This window comes from Oncorhynchus clarkii, chromosome 4 (assembly GCF_045791955.1).
Source record: "Oncorhynchus clarkii lewisi isolate Uvic-CL-2024 chromosome 4, UVic_Ocla_1.0, whole genome shotgun sequence".
NCBI lineage: Eukaryota > Metazoa > Chordata > Actinopteri > Salmoniformes > Salmonidae > Oncorhynchus > Oncorhynchus clarkii.
In genome coordinates this window covers 26529422-26552257 of record NC_092150.1, presented here as the reverse complement: position 1 = coordinate 26552257, position 22836 = coordinate 26529422, and the positions used below count along the sequence as shown (strand labels likewise).

Sequence of the window (22836 nt, the reverse complement as noted above, 5' to 3'; positions counted from 1 at the left end):
CAAATTTCCTTTATATAAATATCCCCATAACATGAACATTAAATGAAAGAAACCGGTATTCAAGGCACCATCAGTAGACTATATTTTCTATTTTAGCAAAAGTGGGCTAAATTTACTTCAAAGAAAAAACAATAATAGCAATTTTCTATCATCCACTCAACTGAAATATTTTTAAAATATAATTGGATTGAAATACAAAAAAATAAAGTGCAAAAATCTATTAATCAAAAACAACACTTTGTTTAAGGAGAAGTAACATGCAGTGAAAACAAATATTAAATTTTAACTTTTAAACTTGAACTGAGTAAAAACTCTAAATATGTGATTGCACAGTAATGTTCACTTGTTTGAGGTTGAGGGTGATACTTGGTGGTGTCCCATCTTTTCCACAAGTTCATCAATGTTCGGGGTAAGGCTCTGAGCTGAAGAAATCCTCAGAATTGAGTGGAGGTGTTCAGCAGTAAGTCGACTTCTGTGTGATGTTTTGTTCAGGTTCATCAAAGAAAACAGTTGTTCACACAGGTATGTGCTGCCAAACATAGACAACGTTTGAGCAGCCTGGATGCGCAGCTGGGGCATTGTGCCGGGGAGGAAACGGGCGAACTCCGCAGCACCCACTGCCGCATATTTTGCCCTCAGTGCATCATTGCATTGGAGGTCAATCAACTCCATTTGGAGGTTTGGTGGTGAGCTTTCCACGTCAACAGCAAATGGGTTACCGAGCAGTTCCAACCTGCTTTTTTGTGCTTCAAAGTCAGCAAATCGGCGTCGAAAGTCAGCGGCAAGCATACCTATTTTATCAGCCAACTGTGTGCTCGGGAACGCACTGGTAGAGAGCTTCTCTTTCATGGTCTGGCAGCTGGGAAAGTGGCTCAAATTTTCTTTCCGCATCTGCGTCTCCCACAGAGTCAGTTTGGTTTTAAATGCCTTCACTGTACTGTACATATCAGAGATGACACGATCCCGACCCTGCAGCTGCAAGTTTATTGCATTCAGATGACTCGTAATGTCACACAGAAAAGCCATTTCACACAGAAACATTTCGTCTCGGAGTTGTGTTGTGTCTTTCCCTTTGCTGTCCAAGAACAGACAAATCTCCTCACGAAGCTCGAAACATCTTTGAAGCACCTTTCCCTGGCTTAGCCATCGCACCTCTGTGTGATAAGGCAAATCACCATGCTCCGTTTCTAACTCCGTCAGAAATGCCTTGAACTGGCGGTGATTCAAACCTTTGGCTCTGATAAAGTTAACTGTGCGCGTGATGATGCTCATTACATGCTCCATTTTCAAGGCTTTACCGCACAACGCTTCCTGGTGTATGATACAATGATAAGCTGTCAGCTCACCTGTCGCGTTTTCCTCTTGCATCTTTTCCCGTATCTTCGCCACCAGTCCGCTCCTGTGTCCACACATCGCAGGTGCTCCGTCGGTTGTCAAACCCACGAGTTTTTCCCAAGGCAGCTCCATCTCATTTACACATCTTGACACCTCTTCATACAAATCATGCCCCGTAGTTGTGCCATGCATAGGACGTAAAGCCAAAAACTCCTCTGTCACGCTTAGGTTGGAGTCCACTCCGCGGATGAAAATTGACAACTGGGCAATGTCAGAAATGTCGGTGCTCTCATCCACAGCCAAGGAATATGCAATAAAATATTTTCCCTTTTTCACAAGCTGCTCTTTTAGATTGATGGACAACTGGTCTACTCTCTCGGCAATGGTGTTTCTGCTCAGACTCACATTTAAAAAGAGTTGCCTTTTTTCTGGGCAAACTTCGTCACAAACTTTAATCATGCAGTTTTTGATGAAATCCCCCTCCGTAAATGGCCGGGCTGATTTAGCGATCTCTTCTGCCAAAATAAAACTGGCCTTGACAGCAGCCTGGCCTTGTGATTTGGCTTTTTTGAACAGAGCCTGTCGAGATTTGAGGCCTCGTTTTAATTCCTCTGCCTTTTGTAGCCTTTGTTCCATGTCCATATTCTTGTTTTTGTCCGCGTGTTTCGTTTCATAATGTCGTCTCAGATTATACTCTTTCAGTACCGCCACACTTTCTCCACACAGAAGACACACAGGTTTTCCAGCTACCTTCGTGAACATATACTCCGACTCCCACCTTGTTTGAAACCCCCGGTTCTCAGTATCCACCTTCCGTTTTGCCATTTTTGATGGGTATCTGAAAGTTAATTTTACTGTGATGCTGACGACTGCTGTGCCAATAAATATTGAAATGAAGCAGCCTACTGCTCGGTGCGTCACCTTTGCATTGTGGGAAATGTAGTATTGGTGCGTGTAAAAGATCTGCGGGCTGCCGGCTTGCTGCGGGCCGGTTCTAATAATAAATCAAGATCATCCCAGGGGCCGTAAAAAACCTTCTTGCGGGCCGGATGTGGCCCGCGGGCCTTGACTCTGACATATGTGTATTAGAACATCCAATAGTCAAAGGTATATGAAATACAAATGGTATAGAGAGAAAATGTCCTATAATAACTACAACCTAAAACTTCTTACCTGGGAATATTGAAGACTCATGTTAAAAGGAACCACCAGCTCTCATATGTTCTCATGTTCTGAGCAAGGAACTTAAACGTTAGCTTTTTTACATGGCACATATTGCACTTTTACTTTCTTCTCCAACACTGTTTTTGCATTATTTAAACCAAATTGAACATGCTTCATTATTTAATTGAGACTAAATTGATTTTATTGATGTTTTATATTAAGTTAAAATGAAAGTGTTCATCGTTCATTCAGTATTGTTGTAATTGTCATTATTACAAATATATAAAAATCGGCCGATTTAATCGGTATCGGCTTTTTTTGGTCCTCCAATAATCGGCACCGGTGTTGAAAAATCATAATCAGTCGACCTCTAGTTTTGATGAATAAACAAGTTGAAGATTTGTCGAGACTTGACCCCTCGCTAGGATATCAGAATGTGCTCCGTGGCTAAATATGTGGTTGCTTCAAATTGTGTAATTAGGGTATTTTGTGTGTTGCGTCAATTCCAATTAGAATGTTAGTCTGTTATAGCCTAGTTTGTTAAATAACCTACAGAAACAACGTAACAAAATGTAGGCATGTCCCATAGTTGCTGAAAAATGTTGGACATGTTTTTGAACAGCAATTGAATGGCAATAATATGGAAATATATTGGTAACATAGCATTCTCACTGACATAAAGCTACTGTAAAATGCATTATGTCTGAGCCATGGACATGCCAAACACTGTCAATAAGCAAGATTAAATTCACTATCGATAAGGCCTAAAATGACAGTGAATAATTCTAATTAACTTTGAATAAAATTGAACAACTTGCTTTTAATTAAGCTATGTCTAAATACAGTTACAGCATATAATATTATGCCTAAGGCAATGTAGACTATGGAGGGTTTTACATACAAAAGAGCTGGGGAAATATCCAATATAAAGAGAAAGGTGGAACGTCCACTCACTGTTACATCTCCTATATATGTAGCTATAGCCTACCATTGCTGTTCACTGTTGATAGGGCCAGTAGTGACTGCCACTTGAAAGGTCAACTTTCAAATATAGCTTTCAAATGCATTCAGCACCACTGACAGTGATTGGAATTTGACAGTTGGGTCCAACAGAGGAAAGTGTCATTTTTTTTTTGACAAAATTGAAAAAGCATGACCCTCCCATTTTCCTCCGGGTAACAATTGTGTACATTTCTAAGCAGTCTTTTTAAAATACATTTGTGTTCCTAAACAGGCTTCCTACAGTCAGACAACTTTCATTCAATGTTATCGCATATAATGAGTCCAAATGTTTCACAGAAGCTGGACAAAAATAATGTCCAATATAAATAAAAAAAGGGTCATGTCTATTTTGCTGCTCGCAATATTTTAATAAAACGTTGGTGATGTAATAAAGGCTACTGTGTGTACCACCACTGGCAAAATCGCTGCAATATCCAATTGCGTTACCGCTAAGACCCGCTTTTGGTTGGTCTTAAATATCCCTAGTTGCGCTTGCTGAAATTGGCATTTTGGCGCATATTTTTAAGGACACCCCAAGTATTTTCACCCCTCCCACCTCAGCGCAAGCGAGCTGATGAAGTTAGACAGGGAAATTGCCAAACCTGGCTAAAGGGCTGTGAGGCAGTTTTTACATGACGAAATTGCAAACTAACGTGCGTTTGACACTTGCGCCTTCTTACCGCCAGCCGAAAATAGAGCCCTATTTCTGACAAGAAACGTAGTATGTACAGTGTATATGCGTATCCGTTGTACAGTGTGTGTGTGTGTGTGTGTGGTCTATATTACAGGTTTGAAGCAGCTAAGCTGGTGATGCAGTGGTTATGTAACCATGAGGACCAGAACATGCAGAGGATGGCTGTGGCTATCATCTCTATACTGGCTGCCAAGGTGTGTGTGCGTGTGCGCGCGCATAATAATGTATTAGAAATGTGTCTACGGTTTGGCCTTTACTAACATTTGTGTGTTTAACTTCAGTTGTCTACAGAGCAGACGGCACAGCTGGGAGCAGAGCTCTTCATAGTGAAGGTAAAACTGTTCACTAAACACATATTTTACACCCTCCATTCAAACAGCTCCACATACACTGAGTGTATAAAACAGTAGGAACATTTCTCAATTATTGAGTTCCACCCCCTTTTGCCCTCAAAACAGCCTTAATTCGTCGGGGCATGGACTCTACAAGGTGTCAAGCGTTCCACAGGGATTCTGGCCAATGTTGACTTCAATGCTTCCCACTTGATGCACACGGGAAACTGTTGAGCGTGAAAAACCCAGCAGCGTTACAGTTCTTGACGCACTCAAACCGGTGCGCCTGGCACCTACTTCCATACCCCGTTAAAGGCACTTAAATATTTTGTCTTTCCCACTCACCCTCTGAATTGCACACATTCTCAAGGCATAAAAATCATTATTTAACCTGTCTCCTCCCCTTCATCTACACTGATTTGAAGTGGATTTAACAAGTGACATTAATAAGAGATAGCTTTCACCTGGATTCACCTGTGTCATGGAAAGAGTAGTTGTTCCTAATGATTCTATGCTGTGTACACTTTCCCCTTCTAAATGATTGACCCTTCGCTAAGCCCCACCCCAGAATTCTGGGCAACCAATCGAAGGGCTCCAATGGACAGAGTTTTTTTTTTTAATGGCTGAATTAAAAGATCCCAGATACTTTCCATGTGCATAAAAAGCTTATTTCTTTCAAATGTGGTACACAAATTTGTTTACATCCCTATTAGTGAGCATTATATATCAAGAAGCTGATTAAATGGCATCATCATTACACAGGTGCACCTTGTGCTGGGGAAAATAAATGGCCTCTCTAAAATACAATACTACAGATGTCTCAAGTTTTGAGGGAGCGCGCAATTGGCATGCTGACTGTATGCATGTCCACCAGAGCTGTTGCCAGAGACTTTAATGTTAATTTCCTCTACCATAAGTCACCTTCAATGTTGTTTTAGTGAATATGGCATTCCGTCCAACGGCCTCACAACCTTCGACCATGTCTAGCCACGCTATCCCAGGGCCTCCACATCCGGCTTCTTTACCTGCGGGTTCATCTGTGACCAGCCACCCGACATTTGATGAAACTGGGGGTTTGCACAAGTGAAGAATTTCTGCACCAACTGTCAGAACCCATCTCAAGGAAGCTCATCTGTCTGCTCGTCGTCCTCACCTGGGTCTTGACCTGATTGCAGTTCGGCATCATAACCAGCTTCAGTGGGCAAATGCTCACCTTCTATGGCCACTGGCATGCTGGAAGTGTACTCTTCACAGATGAATCCCGCTTACAACTGTACTGGGCAGATGGCATTGTGTGGGCGAGCGGTTTGCTGAAGTCAACGTTGTGAACAGAGTGCAGAACATGCATGGGGTTCTGGTATGGGCATGCATATGCTATGGGCAACGAACACAATTGCATTTAATCGATTACAATTTGAATGCACAGAGATACCATGACGAGCTAGCAAGCCACTTAATATAACTTGTTTTCTCAATGTATGTTAATGTTATGAATACAACTCCCATCTGCTGCTGATGTCCGGATACGATTTAAGAGCATTAGTTAGCTCATAAAGTGGTTATTAGCTTTGACTGCATGCTGACAGTGAATACAGAGACATTCAGTGGCTAGCTACACGACAAACATAATTTACCAGTTTCCCATGAAGCAATTGTCATGACAGTCCACTACAACATTAACAAGGGGTAGTCTGTGTTTATTTTCATTGTGTATTAGAAACAGAGTTTGAGATCATTGTGAGGGGATTTTACCAGTGGTTGAATGGGGAGTTGGGCTTTTTGGGAAAATGCTGCAACAGTAACAAAAGGACCGGGGCTTAGCGGAGTAACAGCAAGGAGCAACGAGGAGTAACAGCATAGCCTACGTTTCTACCATGAAAAAGACCAAAGCCGGTGGGAGTACCGTTGAGGACAGTGGTGTCTCTCTATCACAGGTGAAGAATCTTTTAAATGAACAAAAATAGTTCTACAAGCAGTTGTTACAACAACAAGAAAATAGTTTCAAGTGTTGTATCCAAATACTGGTGGAGTCAACTAATAAAATAATGGACGACCTGACCAGAGAGGTCCAAGACCTGAAGAACATTTTGCAGTTGTCCCAGGGTCAGCTCGATGAGTTTAAACAGGAGAAGTCATTGAGAGAGGACATCAGTTCTGTATGTGAATCCATGATAATGATGGAGAAATCTTATTATTTAGAGGAACAATCAGGGTGGAACAAGATAGCTGTGGACGGAATTGCAGAATCTCCACGAGACATGGACAGAGTCTGAGGACAAAGTGAGGGAAATTGTCTCGGAGAAACTGAAGATGGAGCATGCCCACAGGACTGGAAAACCCACCACCGACCCAGGTGACAGGCCCGATAGTGGTCAGGTTCCTGAGGTTCAAGGACAAGGTATTTGTTCTAGAAAGAGCCAAGAATTTGAGAGGATCTCCTCAACGAGGACTATCCAGAAGCTGTGCACCACAAGAGAAAATAACTTATTCCTGCCATGAAAGCTGCTAGAGCACGTGGGGACGTTGCTTCCATCCGCTATGACAAGCTCATTGTCCTCCCACCCTCCCAAAAGCCTGGAAGGGATGAGAGAGTCAAGTCTATGGGTTCATAGCTTCAACCCCCGCAGCGCACACACACCAACTGATTAATCGACTGCTGATTTTTGTTCTTTCTCTTGCTTTGTTATTTTCCATATTATGTCTATCTCTGAGGAGCTATCCTGGAAAGGGCTGAAAATAACCCATATTAATATATGTAGCCTTAGAAATAAGGTTCATTAAATCAATAACTTGCTAACATCAGATAACATTCATATATTAGTAATTTCTGAGACTCACTTAGATAATTCCTTTGATACAGCAGTAGCAATACAAGGATATAACATCTATATATTAGAGACAGTAATGCTTATGGGGGAGGTGTTGCTATATACAGTGCATTTGGAAAGTATTCACTTTTTACACATTTTGTAACATTACAGCCTTATTCTAAAATTGATCATTGTTTTCCCACTCATTTAATCAACATACCCCATAATGACAAAGCAAAAAATTGTTTTTTAGAAATTGTATTAAAAATAAAAATTGTCTATCACATTTGCATAAGTATTCAGACCCTTTACTCAGTACTTTGTTGATGCACCATTGGCAGTGATTACAGCCTCTAGTCTTCTTGGGTATTATGCTACAAGCTTGGCACACCTGTATTTGGGGAGTTTCGCCCATTCTTCTCTGCAGATCCTCCTTAAGCTCTGTCAGGTTGGATAGGAGCGTCGCTGCACAGCTATTTTAAGATCTCTCCAGAGATGTTCGATGTGGTTCAAGTCCACTGGCTGGGCCACTCAAGGTGATTTTATTTTACTTACAGTGGGGCAAAAAAGTATTTAGTCAGCCACCAATTGTGCAAGTTCTCCCACTTAAAAAGATGAGAGTCCTGTAATTTTCATCATAGGTACACTTCAACTATGACAGACAAAATGAGGGGGGAAAAAATCCAGAAAATGACATTGTAGGATTTTTAATGAATTTATTTGCAAATTATGGTGGAAAATAAGTATTTGGCCACCTACAAACAAGCAAGATTTCTGGCTCTCACAGACCTGTAACTTCTTCTTTAAGAGGCTCCTCTGTCCTCCACTTGTTACCTGTATTAATGGCACCTGTTTGAACTTGTTATCAGTATAAAAGACACCTGTCCACAACCTCAAACAGTCACACTCCAAACTCCACTATGGCCAAGACCAAAGAGCTGTCAAAGGACACCAGAAACAAAATTGTAGACCTGCACCAGGCTGGGAAGACTGAATCTGCAATAGGTAAGCAGCTTGGTTTGAAGAAATCAACTGTGGGAGCAATTATTAGGAAATGGAAGACATACAAGACCACTGATAATCTCCCTCGATCTGGGGCTCCATGCAAGATCTCACCCCGTGGGGTCAAAATGATCACAAGAACGGTGAGCAAAAATCCCAGAACCACACGAGGGGACCTAGTGAATGACCTACAGAGAGCTGGGACCAAAGTAACAAAGCCTACCATCAGTAACACACTACGCCGCCAGGGACTCAAATCCTGCAGTACCAGACGTGTCCCCCTGCTTAAGCCAGTACATGTCCAGGCACGTCTGAAGTTTGCTAGAGAGCATTTGGATGATCCAGAAGAAGATTGGGAGAATGTCAGATGAAACCAAAATATAACTTTTTGGTAAAAACTCAACTCGTCGTGTTTGGAGGACAAAGAATGCTGAGTTGCATCCAAAGAACACCATACCTACTGTGAAGCATGGGGGTGGAAACATCATGCTTTGGGGCTGTTTTTCTGCAAAGGGACCAGGACGACTGATCCGTGTAAAGGAAAGAATGAATGGGGCCATGTATCGTGAGAATTTGAGTGAAAACCTCCTTCCATCAGCAAGGGCATTGAAGATTAAACGTGGCTGGGTCTTTCAGCATGACAATGATCCCAAACACACCGCCCGGGCAACGAAGGAGTGGCTTCGTAAAAAGCATTTCAAGGTCCTGGAGTGGCCTAGCCAGGCTCCAGATCTCAACCCCATAGAAAATCTTTGGAGGGAGTTGAAAGTCCGTGTTGCCCAGCAACAGCCCCAAAACATCACTGCTCTAGAGGAGCTCTGCATGGAGGAATGGGCCAAAATACCAGCAACAGTGTGTGAAAACCTTGTGAGGACTTACAGAAAACGTTTGACCTATGTCATTGCCAACAAAGGGTATATAACAAAGTATTGAGATAAACTTTTGTTATTGACCAAATACTTATTTTCCACCATAATTTGCAAATAAATTCATTAAAAATCCTAAAATGTGATTGTCAGATTTTTTTTCTTCTCATTTTGTCTGTCATAGTTGAAGTGTACCTATGATGAAAATTACAGGCCTCTCATTTTTTTATGTGGGAGAACTTGCACAATTGGTGGCTGACTAAATACTTTTTTCCCCCACTGTATTTATCCATTATTTTACCAGGTAAGTTGAGGCGGCCACCACAAATACAAATCATGACAAAAACAAAGTGATTAACCAGTCATAACTAGCCAATGGCAATGCAGATTACACAGTAAGCAAACAATCGATTAAACACAGGATATGACATCATGGAACACCCTGCTTCTTAGAGTAGAGCAGTAGCGTGCTGGAGGTGAATAAACCAACAGACTCGCTGGGGAAAGGAGGGAGCGGTGAGGACAGCAAACTCTTGACTGAGAACAAGTTCTCATTTGCAGCAACGACCTGGGGAATAGTTACAGGGGAGAGGAGGGGGTTGAATGAGCCAATTGTAAACTGGGGATTATTAGGTGACAATGGTGGTTTGAGCGCCAGATTGGAAATTTAGCCAAGACACCGGGGTTAACACCCCTACTCTTACGAAGTGCCATGGGATCTTTAATGACCTCAGAGAGTCAGGACACACGTTTAACGTCCCATCCGAAAGACGGCACCCTACACAGGGCAGTGTCCGCAATCACTGCCCTGGGGCATTGGGATATTTTTTAGACCAGAGGAAAGAGTGCCTCCTACTGGCCCTCCAACACCACTTCTAGCAGCATCTGGTCTCCCATCCAGGAACTGACCAGGACCAACCCTGCTTAGCTCCAAAAGCAAGCCAGCAGTGGTATGCAGGGTGGTATGCTGCTGTCATTCAGAGACTTGTCCCGATGCCACTCCTGCGTTGTCTTGGTTGTGTGCTTAGGGTTATTGTCCTGTTGGAAGGTGAACCTTTGCTCTGGAGCAGGTTTTCAAGGATCTCTCTGTACTTTGCTCCGTTCATCTTTCCCTTGATCCTAACTAGTCTCTCAGTCCCTGCCACTGAAAAACATCCCCACAGCATGATTCTGCCACCACCGTGCTTCACCGTAGAGATGGTGCCAGCGTAGGGATGGTGCCAGGTTTCCTCCAGATGTGACGCTTGGCAGATTCAGATTTTCATCAGACCAGAGAATCTAGTTTCTCATGATCTGAGAGTCCTTTAGGTGCGTTTTGGCAAACTCCAAGCGGGCTGTCATTTATTTTACTGAGGAGTGGTGTCCGTCTGGCCACTCTACCATAAAGGCCTGATTGGTGGAGTGCTGCAGAGATGGTTGTCCTTTTGTAATGTTATCCCATCTCCACAGAGGAACTCTAGAGCCAAAGTGACCATCGGTTTCTTGGTCACCTCCCTGACCAAGGCCCTTCTCCTCCGATTGCTCAGTTTGGCTAGGCGGCCAGCTCTAGGAAGAGTCTTGGTGGTTTTGATGGAGGCCTCTGTGTCCTTGGGAACTTTCAATGCCGATTCTCTCATTTCCAAGGAGGAGCTCTGTCAGAGTGACCATAGGGTTCTTGGTCACCTCCCTGACCAAGGCCCTTCTCCCGATGTGATTAATAAGGAGCATCCAGACGCTGCACTTGATAAATTTTTATGAAATTGCTTCTTCCAGTTATTGATAAACATGCACCTTTTTAAGAAACTGACTGTCAGAAGTGTTAAGGCTCCATGGTTTAAAGAGGAATTGGAAAACTATAGTTGAAAGAGTTGGGGCAAAAGGAGTAGCTAATAAGCCTGCACACCTGACTTACTGGAAATTGAGAAATATGTGACTAAACTCAACAAGAAGAAGAAACTTTTATAAAGCCAAGATCAATTAAGTATAACGAATGGTGGCAAGATCTTTGCTGTGCTTTAAATGAAATTATGGGCAGAAAGACAAATTCAACTTTCATCAAATCAGATGTCTTATCACAAAACCATTTGATGTTGCCAATTATTTTAATGATTACTTCATTGGCAAAGTGGGCAAACTTAGGCAGGAAATGCTAACAATGAACAGTGAGCATCCTATTCTTGCATAAAAAAGTGAATGATGAAAGAAAAGCATTGTAAGTTGGAATTTTGTGAAGTTAGTGTGGGAGAGGTGGGAAAATTATCTATCAATAATAACAAACCTCCTGGCATTGACAACTTAGATGGAAAGATACTGAGGATGGTAGCTGACTATAGCCACTCCTATCTGTCATTTTTAATCTGAGTTGAGAGGAAGGTGTATCTCCTCAGCCCTGGAGGGAAGCCAAAGTCATTCCGCTACCCAAGAAGGATAAAGCGTTCTTTACTGGATCTAACAGCAGACCTATCAGCTTGCTGCAAGCTTTTAGCAAACTGTCATACAAAATGGTATTTGACCAAATACAATGCTATTTCTCTGTTAACAAATTGACAACAGACTTTTAGCATGCTTATAGAGGACACTCAAAGTGCACAGCACTGATACAAATTTACTGATGATTGGTTGAAAGAAATTGATTAAAATAAGATTGTGGGACCTAGATTTGATTTAGATTTCTGTGCAGCCTTTGAATTTGACCATAACCTGTTGAGAACTTTTATTTAATAGCTTTTCAACCTCTACCATATCGTGGATTCAGAGCTATCTATCTAATAGAACTCAAAAGGTTTTCTTTAATGAGAACTTCTCTAATGTCAAACATGTAAGGTGTGGTGTACCGCAGAACAGCTCTCTAGGGCCTCTACTCTTCAAAGTTTTATTTAAAAAAAAATGTTTTACCCCAATTTCTTGGTATCAGAACTCAACCCAACCAAATACAACCCAACCAAATACAACCCAACCAAGCCGTACTACCTCTTGACACAATGCCCACTTAACCCGTAAGCTAGCCGCACCAATGTGTCGGCGGAAACACTGTGCACCTAGCGACCTTGTCAGCATGCACTGCGCCCGGCCCGACCTAGATATTTTGTGTGTATGTATTGATAAGTAGGCTGTGTGCTGTTTTTACATTCATGAAGTTCTGACCTTGAGCTGTTCTTGTCTTTTAATGTTCTGTATTATGTCATGTTTTGTGTGTACCCCAGGAAGAGTAGCAGCTGCTTTAGCAACAGCTAGTGGGGATCCTAATAAAATACCAAAAAGGGTCAATTGCTGTTTGCAGGGTGTAAAAAAAATCTATAATAATTTTAAGACTGTAATGTTCACCATCTCTATCCCACTTCACTCTTTCTACCCCCTCTCTCTCTCTTCGCTGTATCTGTCTGTCTCTCGCTCTGTGTGTGTGTGTGTCTCTCTCTCTCTCTCTCTCTCTCTCCCCCCCTCCCTCCCTCTGCAGCAGCTTCTCCACATTGTGCATCAGAAGGCTACCCAGGGCGTGGTGGACGCCACCCTCAAGTTCACACTGAGCGCGCTCTGGAACCTCACTGACGAATCACCAACCACCTGCCGCCATTTTATAGAGAACCAGGGACTGGACCTGTTCATCAAAGTACTGGAGGTAGTACACACACACAGTCGTGATGCACAGGTTGACTCATAACCCACAGTCCCTGTAGTTATATCCGCGGGCGGGTTAAGGGTCGTTAAATATTGTGTGGAAGAAGGGTGGCTGGGTGGGTTGAATAAAGGGAAAACAACAATACCTTAAAGAATCCATAAATGTATCATTCTTGTGCAATTTACATCAATAGGCTATAGCCTAAAATAATCAAATAAAAACTTGTCTGGCATTAGTGCGTAAGGCTAAACTTGAGGGCCTAACTGTACGCACACCAAATAGCCTACACGGCAATCACCAAATGCTTTTGGGAACGGGCAGAAAAAGTTCATTAACATCGATCCACAGGGGCAAAGAGGACAATGTCGGAGTGTAATTCAATAAGAGAAAAGCTGTTATGTGTGATTGTGAGGCACTATACAAATTCAACAGTCACAAGATGTGGACTTCAAATAGGCCTATGGCACGTCAAGGTAAATGTAACCTACTGTTCAGATGGGTTAAATGGAAACTGAAATCTGGACACTGACTGTAGGTCTATAACTTATCATATAGCCTTATTATTAACTGCATTTCTTGCAGTAAAATTATACACTAAATGGAGGCAACATTTTACTAGAAATATGATTTCTTTCTTTCTTTCAGCATCTTAAGAGAATGCGCATGTGCAGTTAGCACCTCTACAGGTATATCTATCTTCATCAGTGTTATAACAGCTGATTTAGTATTTCAACCACTAAAATATGCATCCAAGCCGAACTGAAATGTTATCAGATACATGTTGAGTCGTTTTTCACAGCTTTCTATTTCCTTACTACTGGTCAAACTGATGTCATTTGGCGGCAGGTAGCCTAGTGGTTAGCACGTTGGACTAGTAACCGAAAGGTTGCAAGATCGAATCCCCGAGCTGACAAGGTAAAACATCTGTCCTTCTGCCCCTGAACAAGGCAGTTAAAACCACTGTTCCTAGGCTGTCATTGTAAATAAGAATTTGTTCTTAACTGACTTGCCTAGTTAATTAATCGTTAAATAAAAAAAAATATTAAAAACAAATTTGCTCAGAGAATCTCTGAAATTATAAGCAGTCATCTCAACATCTCAATGCATTTTCTATATTGGCGGGATTGTCACTATCACACATTGCGTCAGTGTCTACCCGTCATTCAGTGCAGGTGAGGCTTTTGAGCCCCACATTTTTTGAAAAAAATAAACATGGTCTCTTTTTTGCTTTCTTGAGTAAGGCAGCTCCAAAATGCAGGTGTTTCAGCCTAGCTCAGTGCTTTCTGTGGTGGTGGGGCAGCCAGCAGAAAATATGGAGCTTAGGGGTTGGTGTTCTCTAGTTAGGCCATGATTAGCTCAGTGTTCTGTCACTCACGGGGACACTACGTCACCACAAACTCTACAGGGAGAGCTCGAAATTCAAGCCCTTTGGGTGCTGCCATATATTTACATTAGAAGTACCCATCCAACAAGGCTCAAGGTCATTGCCCACAAATAAAATGACATCAAATCACGTTATATCTACCGTAAGTTTGATTGGACTGATCATGTCAACATTATGCTTTCAAAATATTAGCTAGCAGTCATCATCATGAATCAAGTCAATCTACTTGCAAATCCTTTTTAATTTTTGTCATGATAAGTTATAGATAAAAAGTATCGGTCATTGGACATAAACATCACACAACAAGTTGGAAATCGCAAATTCAACAGTGAGTCGTTTGGAAGGAATCAGTGGCTAACTGCAAGCATTGCAAAGCAATCACTAACCAGCTAACCTGCTATTCAGTTCAGTGGGTGTGTGGTTCCAAGTCTGGGTTTCAGGGTCTCCAGGTTCCAAACTTAAAATGATAAACATTCAACATTGACCATGCTGTCAATCCAGCATGATTTCTGCCGTGCTCAAAACACCTGTTAACTCGGAACTGGGAAATCTAACTTCAGTGAGTTCAAGACAACTGCGTACTTGGGGGAAAAACTAGCTCTGACTGGGAAAATACGTTTTGAACGGTCATCCAACTCGGAATTGTAAGTCGGGAACTTGGGCCTCTTTCTAGCTCTACGACCTGAAGATCACTGAAGTCTACATAATCGACCTTGTTTTTTTCAGAGTTCCCAGTTGTCTTGAAAGCACCATAAATCCAGAGAATGTCAGACTTTGATGACAAAGTTTGGTGACAAAATTTGCCCACGAAGGACCGCTGCGCCACCTTCCTGTTCAAGTGAGCACAGCACAACAAGGTCACAAATGTCTTGTATGCTGCTGCATAAATGATGTAATATGCCAGGGAGATAGTATTACTTCCTTAGTTACAGTATACATAAGTGTATGTTGTGTAGTAAGATGTTAGTAGCCCATGTGCCTCACCCTAATAATTTGGTCTATTTTCCCCTCTTAATTTCGCCTACTGTTCTGACTTGGTGGTGCACATGTAGCCTATAACCTGTTTTTAGAGAAATGTAATCATGGAATATTGTGAGAGCTTTCATTGTCTGCTTATATGCCCCCTTTATTTATCATACAGTTCTGACTTGGTATACAGGGAGAATACTGTAAGAACGGGCCAAGTTCTGAATTCTGTTGCTCTACATTTCAAAAGATCTGAAGAAGTAGTTATATTGACTATGTCCGTCCTAGCTCGCTTATTAATGTGTTAATTGAAATTACGGATTCCCTCTTATCTGCTTGTCATCCTGTTATGCCATAGTTTGTACATCTCAATTGTCAGTTTTAAGCAAGTCAGCCATATCAGCTATGTTTTTTTTTAATAAATGAGGCTGAATGAACTGTTTTGCTGCAAGACAAGGCTCCTCTGATAGCCTGGTGTAGCAGTGGTACGGTGTTGGGACAGCTTTAGGCCCTAACAGTTTGTGGGCACAGTTTGTCAGCGTTATAGTGCAATTCATGTATTGTTTAGTGTTGTGTTGTGTATTGGCTTTGCTGGCATGCATCCCAACTATTTTTTTCTCTTCCCCGCTTTGCATGCTAATTCGCCACTGCATTGAGTATACAAAACATTAAGAACACCTTCCTAATATTTATTTTTATTTTACCTTTTATTTCACCAGGTAGGCCAGTTGAGAACAAGTTCTCATTTATAACTGCGACCTGGCCAAGATAAAGCAAAGCAGTGCGTCAAAACAACAACACAGTTACACAAAAAAACGTACAGTCAATAACACAATAGAAAAATACTGGGGTGCATAAGAGCAAGAGGATATGTAACAATATGGGGATGAGGTAGTTGGGTGTGCTATTTACAGATTGGTGGTGTACAGGTATAGTGATTGGTAAGCTGCTCTGACAGCTGATGCTTAAAGTTAGAGAGGGAGATATAAGACTCCAGCTTCAGTGATTTTTGCAATTCGTTCCAGTCATTGGCAGCAGAGAACTGGAAAAAAAGGCGGAAATATACCTGCTGGAGCTCGGGCTACGGGTAGGTGTTGCTATGGTGACCAGTGAGCTGAGATAAAGCGGGGCTTTACCTAGCATAGACTTATAGATGACCTGGAGTCAGTGATTTGGCGACGAATATGTAGCGAGGGCCAGCCAACGGGAGCATACAGGTCGCAGAGGTGGGTAGTATATGGGGCTTTGGTGACAAAACAGATGGCACTGTGATAGACTACATCCAGTTTGCCGAGTGGAGTGTTGGAGGCTATTTTGTAAATTACATCGCTAAATTCAAGGATCGGTAGGATAGTCAGTTTTACGAGGGTACGTTTGGCAGCATGAGTGAAGGCTTTGTTGCGAAGTAGGAAGCCGATTCTATATTTAATTTTGAATTGGAGATGCTTAATGTGAGTCTGGAAGGAGAGTTTACAGTCTGACCAGACACCTAGATATTTGTAGTTGTCCACATATTCTAAGTCAGAACCGTCCGTAGTAGTGATGCTAGTCGGGCAGGAGGGTGCAGGCAGCAATTGGTTGAAGAGCATGCACTTAGTTTTACTTGCATTTATAAGCAGTTGGAGGCCTCAGAAGGGGTGTTGTATGGCATTGAAGCTCGTTAGGTTTGTTTGCACGGTGTCCAAAGTAGGGCCGGATGTATACAGAATGGTGTCGTCTGCATAGAGGTGGATCAGAGAATCACCAGCAGCAAGAGCGACATCATTGATATATACAGAGAAAAGAGTCGTCCCGCGAATTGAACCCTGTGGCACCCCCATAGAGACTGCCAGAGGTTCCGGACAACAGGCCCTCCGATTTGACACACTGAACTCTATCTGAGAAGTAGTTGGTGAACCAGGCGAGGCAGTCATTTGAGAAGCCAAGGCTATTGAGTCTGCCGATTTAATAATGCGGTGATTGACAGAGTCAAAAGCCTTGGCCAGGTCGATGAAGAAGGCTGCACAGTACTGTCTTGAGTTGCACCCCCCCCTTTTCCCTCAAACAGCCTCAATTCGTCGGGGCATGTGCTCTACAAGGTGTCGAAAGCGTTCCACAGGAATGCTGGCCCATGTTGACTCCAATGCATCCCACAGTTGTGTCAAGTTGGCTGGATGTCCTTTGGGTGGTGGACCATTCTTGATACACATGGGAAACTGTTGAGTGAAAAACCCAGCAGTGTTGCAGTTCTTGACACTCAAACCGGTGCTCCTGGCACCTACTACCATACCCCATTCAAAGGCACCTAAATCTTTTGTCTTGCCCATTCACCCCTGAATGGCACACATACACAATTATTTAACCTGTCCCTTCTCCTTCATCGACACTGATTGAATTGGATTTAACAAGTGACATCAATAAGGAATCATACCTTTTACCTGGATTCACCTGGTCAGTCTATGTCATGGAACGAGCAGGTGTCCTTAATGTTTTGTATGCTCAGTGTAATGGTCGGGCGATTGCGGGTGGGGAAGAACACACACTAACACACACACTCACAGACCCTAGAGCTGTTTATCGAAGTGCTAGTTACGCTCTCTCTGTCACCCTAAAGTGTAAGCTGACTCACTCATGCCTCTTTCTTTTCCTCTTTCGTTCTCTCTGCAGTCATTCCCCTCTGAGTCTTCCATCCAACAGAAGGTGTTGGGGCTGCTGGTGAGTCATAGTGAACCCTGAATGAATGCGTGTATTTATTCTAGTGGGTATCCAACCCTGGTAGCCCTAGGTGGACATCCAACCCTGGTAGCCCTAGGTGGACATCCAACCCTGGTAGCCCTAGGTGGCCAGAGTGCATAGGGGGGTGTTTTAGTGTTTGAATCATCCTGTTTGAAGTGATGTAGAACAGTGGAGGAGCTGACTTTGTGGCTCTGCCTCTCCTTAGAATAACATAGCGGAGGTTGGGGAGCTGCATGTGGAGCTGATGGTTCAGGGCTTCCTGGATCACATCTGCTCCCTGCTCCACAGCCCTGAGGTGGAGGTGTCCTACTTCGCTGCTGGGATACTGGCCCACCTCACCTCCAGAGGAGAGGCTGCTTGGACACTCAGTATCACACTGAGGTCTGACCTGCTAGAACAACTGGTGTGTGGTGTGGGGTGGGGTGGGGCCTGTGTGCACTTCTGTGTGCGTGTGTTCACGTATGTATGTTGTCAAAGTGAGTTGTAATGTTATCCCACCACCTTCATGTGTTCATAAATGTGGCTCATGTTCTGTGTCTCTCTCTCTCTCCTCTAGCACTCTACCATCCTGAAGTGGCCGACACCAGCGTGTGAGATGGTGGCCTACAGGTGAGACCCCAGAACATACCTTTACAACCCCATACACTCGCAAAAGGAGAGGAATACACTGTAAAGTATTGAGATGCAGCCTGAGTGTTAATGATCTCCTCTCTCCTCCACCTCTCATCCCTCTTTCCCTGTAGGTCCTTTAACCCTTTCTTCCCCCTGTTGGAGTGTTTCCACACCCCAGGAGTTCAGCTGTGGGCGGCCTGGGCCATGCAGCATGTCTGCAGCAAGAACGGTGAGACACATACACATCCCCCTATCTGCCTGTCTCCAGTGTAGAACGGTGAGACACATACACATCCCCCTATCTGACTGTCTCCAGTGTATAATGGTGAGACACACACGTACCACTATCTGCCTGTCTCCAGTGTAGAACGGTGAGACACACGTACCACTATCTTAAAGTTTCTATAATTGATGTGAGTGTAATCTCTCTGAACTCCTTCAGCCCCTCGGTACTGCAGTATGCTGCTGGAGGAGGGAGGTCTGCATCAGTTGGAGAAGGTCCAGACACACCCTGACACCCACGCAGACGTCATGCGATTGGCCGAGAGCATTCTGGAGAGCCTGCAGCGCCACCAAGCTCGCACCAGGCAGACCACACAGACACACACACACACCCGCTGCCCGCTACAACCCCACACACACAAAGGTGAGACACACACAATTAGTTGAAGTGTGTTATTTCAGAACATGTTAAAAGTCATGTTAAAACTGTTTTCCTCCTCCAGAGGGTGACAAGCCCTGACCAGAACCTATCCCACTGCTACCTTCAGGACAAGAGGCCATTGAAAGTGTGTACGTGTGCGTAAGTGCGTTCATTAGACAGGGGTGAGGACGGACACCTTGTCACCCCCCATCCTGTCTGAAGGTGGTGCTATAAAGTGAATGAGAGGACAGAAACTATGCATTTCTTTGCACACACACCTTGCTATGTTTTCTAGAGTTTGGTAAGCAAAAGTAGTACTATGTGGCTACTTATGCGTGCTACTGATAAGCAAATTAATATTATGGAAAACAAAATGCTAAGAAAATAGTTGTTGGTTAAAAACACTAAGGTCGGTGTCTATGCCCCCACGTAAATCTATTTATAATGAAATAATCACCATAAAAATCTGTTAATTTAAACTAGAGACGTTATTTTGCATTTGATGCATCTCAATCCACCACATCCACCTACAGTACCAGTCAAAAGTTTGGACACACCTACTCATTCAAGGGTTTTTATTTATTTTTACTATTTTCTACATTGTAGAATGATAGTGAAGACATCAAAACTATGAAATAACACATATGGAATCATGTAGTAACCAAAAAAGTGTTAAATAAATCAAAATATATTTGATATTCTTGCCTTAATGACAGCTTTGCGCACACTTTCTCTCAACCAGCTTCACCTGGAATGCTTTTCCAACAGTATTGAAGGAGTTCCCACATCTGCTGAGCACTTGTTGGCTGCTTTTCCTTCACTCTGCAGTCCAACTTATCCCAAACCATCTCGATTGGGTTGAGGTCGGGTGATTGTGGAGACCAGGTCATCTGATGCAGCAATCCATCACTCTACTTCTTGGTCTAATAGCCCTTACACAGCCTGTAAGTCTCAACTTCTTATTGGTGTCCGTTAGTAGTGGTTTCTTTATAGCCATGAAGGCCTGATTCACGCAGTCTCTGAACAATTGATGTTGAGATGTGTCTGTTACTTGAACTCTGTGAAGCATTTATTCTGGCTGCAATTTCTGAGGCTGGTAACTCTAATGAACGTATCCTCTGCAGTGGAGTTAACTCTGGGTCTTCCATTCCTGTGGTGGTCCTCATGAGAGCTAGATTCATCATAGCGCTTAATGGTATGGTTTTTGTGACTGCACTTGAAGAAACGTTAAACGTTCTTGAAAATTTCCAGTATGACTGACGATCATGTCTTAAAGTAATGATGGACTGTCGTTTCTCTTTGCTTATTTGATCTGTTCTTGCCATAATATGGACTTGGTCTTTTATCAAATAGGGCTATCTTCTTTATACCACCCCTACCTTGTCACAACACAACTGATTGGCTCAAACGCATTAAGAAGGAAAGAAATTCCACAAATTAACTTAACAAAGGCACACCTGTTAATTGAAATGCATTCCAGGTGACCTCATGAAGCTGGTTGAGAGAATGCCAAGAGTGTGCAAAGCTCTCATCAAGGCAAAGGGTGGCTACCTTGAAGAATCTCAAATATATAAAATATATTGATTTGTTTAACACACTTTTTTGGTTACTACATGATTCCATCTGTGTTATTTCATAGTTTTGATGTCTTCACTATTATTCTACAATGTAGAAAATAGTACAAATTAAGAAATATCCTTGAATGAGTAGGTGTGTTCAATCTTTTGACTGGTACTGTATGTAACACTAACGCATTTGCAGGTGACTGAGTGAGAGCAGTATTTGTCAGACTGTTAGACATCCCAAAAATCGATCTTCTGACAAATTGGTCTGTAGCGTCCGACCCGGTTTGGCCTACAAAACTATTATGACACCTCTATGGAAAGATGAGACCTTCACGAACACCAGGGTGTTCTCTGTTTTGCGCTTCGACCCCTGCAAGCGTCTTGGGACTCGTCAGAAGTCAGTACAGCCGATCTGCCAACTTCTGTTTGTAGCGTCCGAACAGTTTGGGCTACACATTAATATGACCCATCTGTGTAAAAGTGAGACTCTCACAAACACGTTTGCAGCATCACAAGACAAGTCTGAAGGTCCCTTGGTACCAGTTGAAAAGAATTATGGAAATATATATGGAGTCTGTTTGGTGACAAAAATAAGGGGTTAAATACTTGGGGGGGTTGAGAGTCCAGCTCCTCTTATTGGCTGATTAAGTAATATATGTGCATGACAATGTGATTTCCCAGCATGCTTGAGTTTGTCTGAATTATTATGTTTTGATTTTTCCAGAGGCTTAGGTCTATTATTTGGACACCAGTGAGTTTGTAGCAGGACATTGACGTGGAGGTCCATAGTGTACACATATTTTCAGTCTGGTAGTTAATTGATTCATGTAAATGTATGAATTATTTGATGGATCAATTAAAAAACCACGGTCCCAGGTCTGAATCAGTCCCTGATTTAGAGGGTTAGGTGATGAAAATCAGCAGTACTGTGGACCTCCAGAATTTGAGTTCTTCTGAATTATGTTAATAGAAATTATGTTGGGAAAGTAAATATGGTTTCCCCTGTGGACACAAATGGCAAATATATTGGTCAATATTTAGAATACGACTTTGTACTGTATGAAAGCAATTTTTCTCTTGAGAGTCCTGTATGTGGATCTGTGTATGGGTATAGGTGAGTGTGTGTTTGCTGGTTGTGTCTTTGTACTAGTGTCAGTACATTCAGGAGCATGTATGAGGCTGAGTGTGAGGATTCTATTTTGTACATACCTGGATTGGGGGAGATTAAAACTACAATCGTTATAAGGAAATGTGTAAAGTGTTGCACGGAAACAATAATACATGTCTTTGGTTTATTTCCAAATGAGGTACTTAATGGAACAAAGGAGTCAACTGAGGGGGGAATTCTGAAGCAGAGAGTAGCTCAATCCCAAATCGACCCATAGCCCCTACCCTTTAGGCACTTCATTTAGATGTGTAAGAACAATGTCAGGTTCCCCACCTCTCTGCTCTCTGAATTTTCACCATATTGCTCAACCCCACAGTCCTTTCAGATGTACACAAGAAGTGCATGAGGCTTCAGTCAATTTGGAATTGTATCTTGATTGCGCTTTCCCATCAGGGCCTTGTTCAGTAGGTACAACGTTATGGAATGTTCTGAATCAGAAATGCACTGTGTAACAGACATGCCTCTGACTTGAAGAGTAACGGAATCATGTCTGCTTTATTCATGGCAATTCTATCCGCAACGTTCTGAGCGTGATCCTGGTTGTGATAATGCTATAGGCTACTGCCTTCATTCTTTATGCAACTGAGGCTGACATTACATTTCATGGCTGCTGGCAAATCACAACATGCTCAATTTCAATCAGCCTACACATTGTATGTGCTTGCTACTGCTGCATGGGTCATTCTATGGCATCAAAGGCAATGTACAAAACTGATTTGAACTAAAGTCAGCATCCTAATTTACATATTGACAGAATATGAAATGTGAGTTTGCATCCTCACTGTGATTGAAGCTGTGGGAAAGTTTAGTCTTGTCTGTACATTCCCCTAATGTGACAGTCAGTTTCTTCTTTCAGTATGGGTATTTCATGAAGCTGGGGGCAGAGTGGATCTAAGGGAAAGCATTTGCATATGTTGCTGCTGAGGGTCATGTTTTCATGTTTCTGAAATAAAGAATGTACACCCCCCATCGGTTGTAAACGA

General features: G+C 42.6%; 1 protein-coding gene across 9 annotated transcripts in view; it reads left to right on the top strand.

Annotated features, from left to right (window-relative positions):
- The window catches only part of LOC139406648 (protein zyg-11 homolog), a 30156-nt gene extending 7334 nt beyond the window's left edge, over window positions 1–22822 (top strand). For 3 of the 9 annotated variants that reach the window (XM_071149488.1, XM_071149490.1, XM_071149486.1), the window contains 9 exons: window positions 4290–4389; window positions 4477–4527; window positions 12639–12800; window positions 17797–17844; window positions 18071–18268; window positions 18422–18474; window positions 18609–18706; window positions 18920–19123; window positions 19203–22822. In XM_071149488.1, coding sequence (XP_071005589.1) covers window positions 4290–4389; window positions 4477–4527; window positions 12639–12800; window positions 17797–17844; window positions 18071–18268; window positions 18422–18474; window positions 18609–18706; window positions 18920–19123; window positions 19203–19219 — 931 coding nt within the window. In that variant the 3' untranslated portion in view covers window positions 19220–22822. The remainder of the gene's footprint in view (window positions 1–4289; window positions 4390–4476; window positions 4528–12638; window positions 12801–17796; window positions 17845–18070; window positions 18269–18421; window positions 18475–18608; window positions 18707–18919; window positions 19124–19202) is intronic. The other 6 variants (XR_011634015.1, XR_011634013.1, XR_011634014.1 and 3 more) reach the window with 6 other exon arrangements.
- Window positions 22823–22836: the final 14 nt, after the last annotated feature.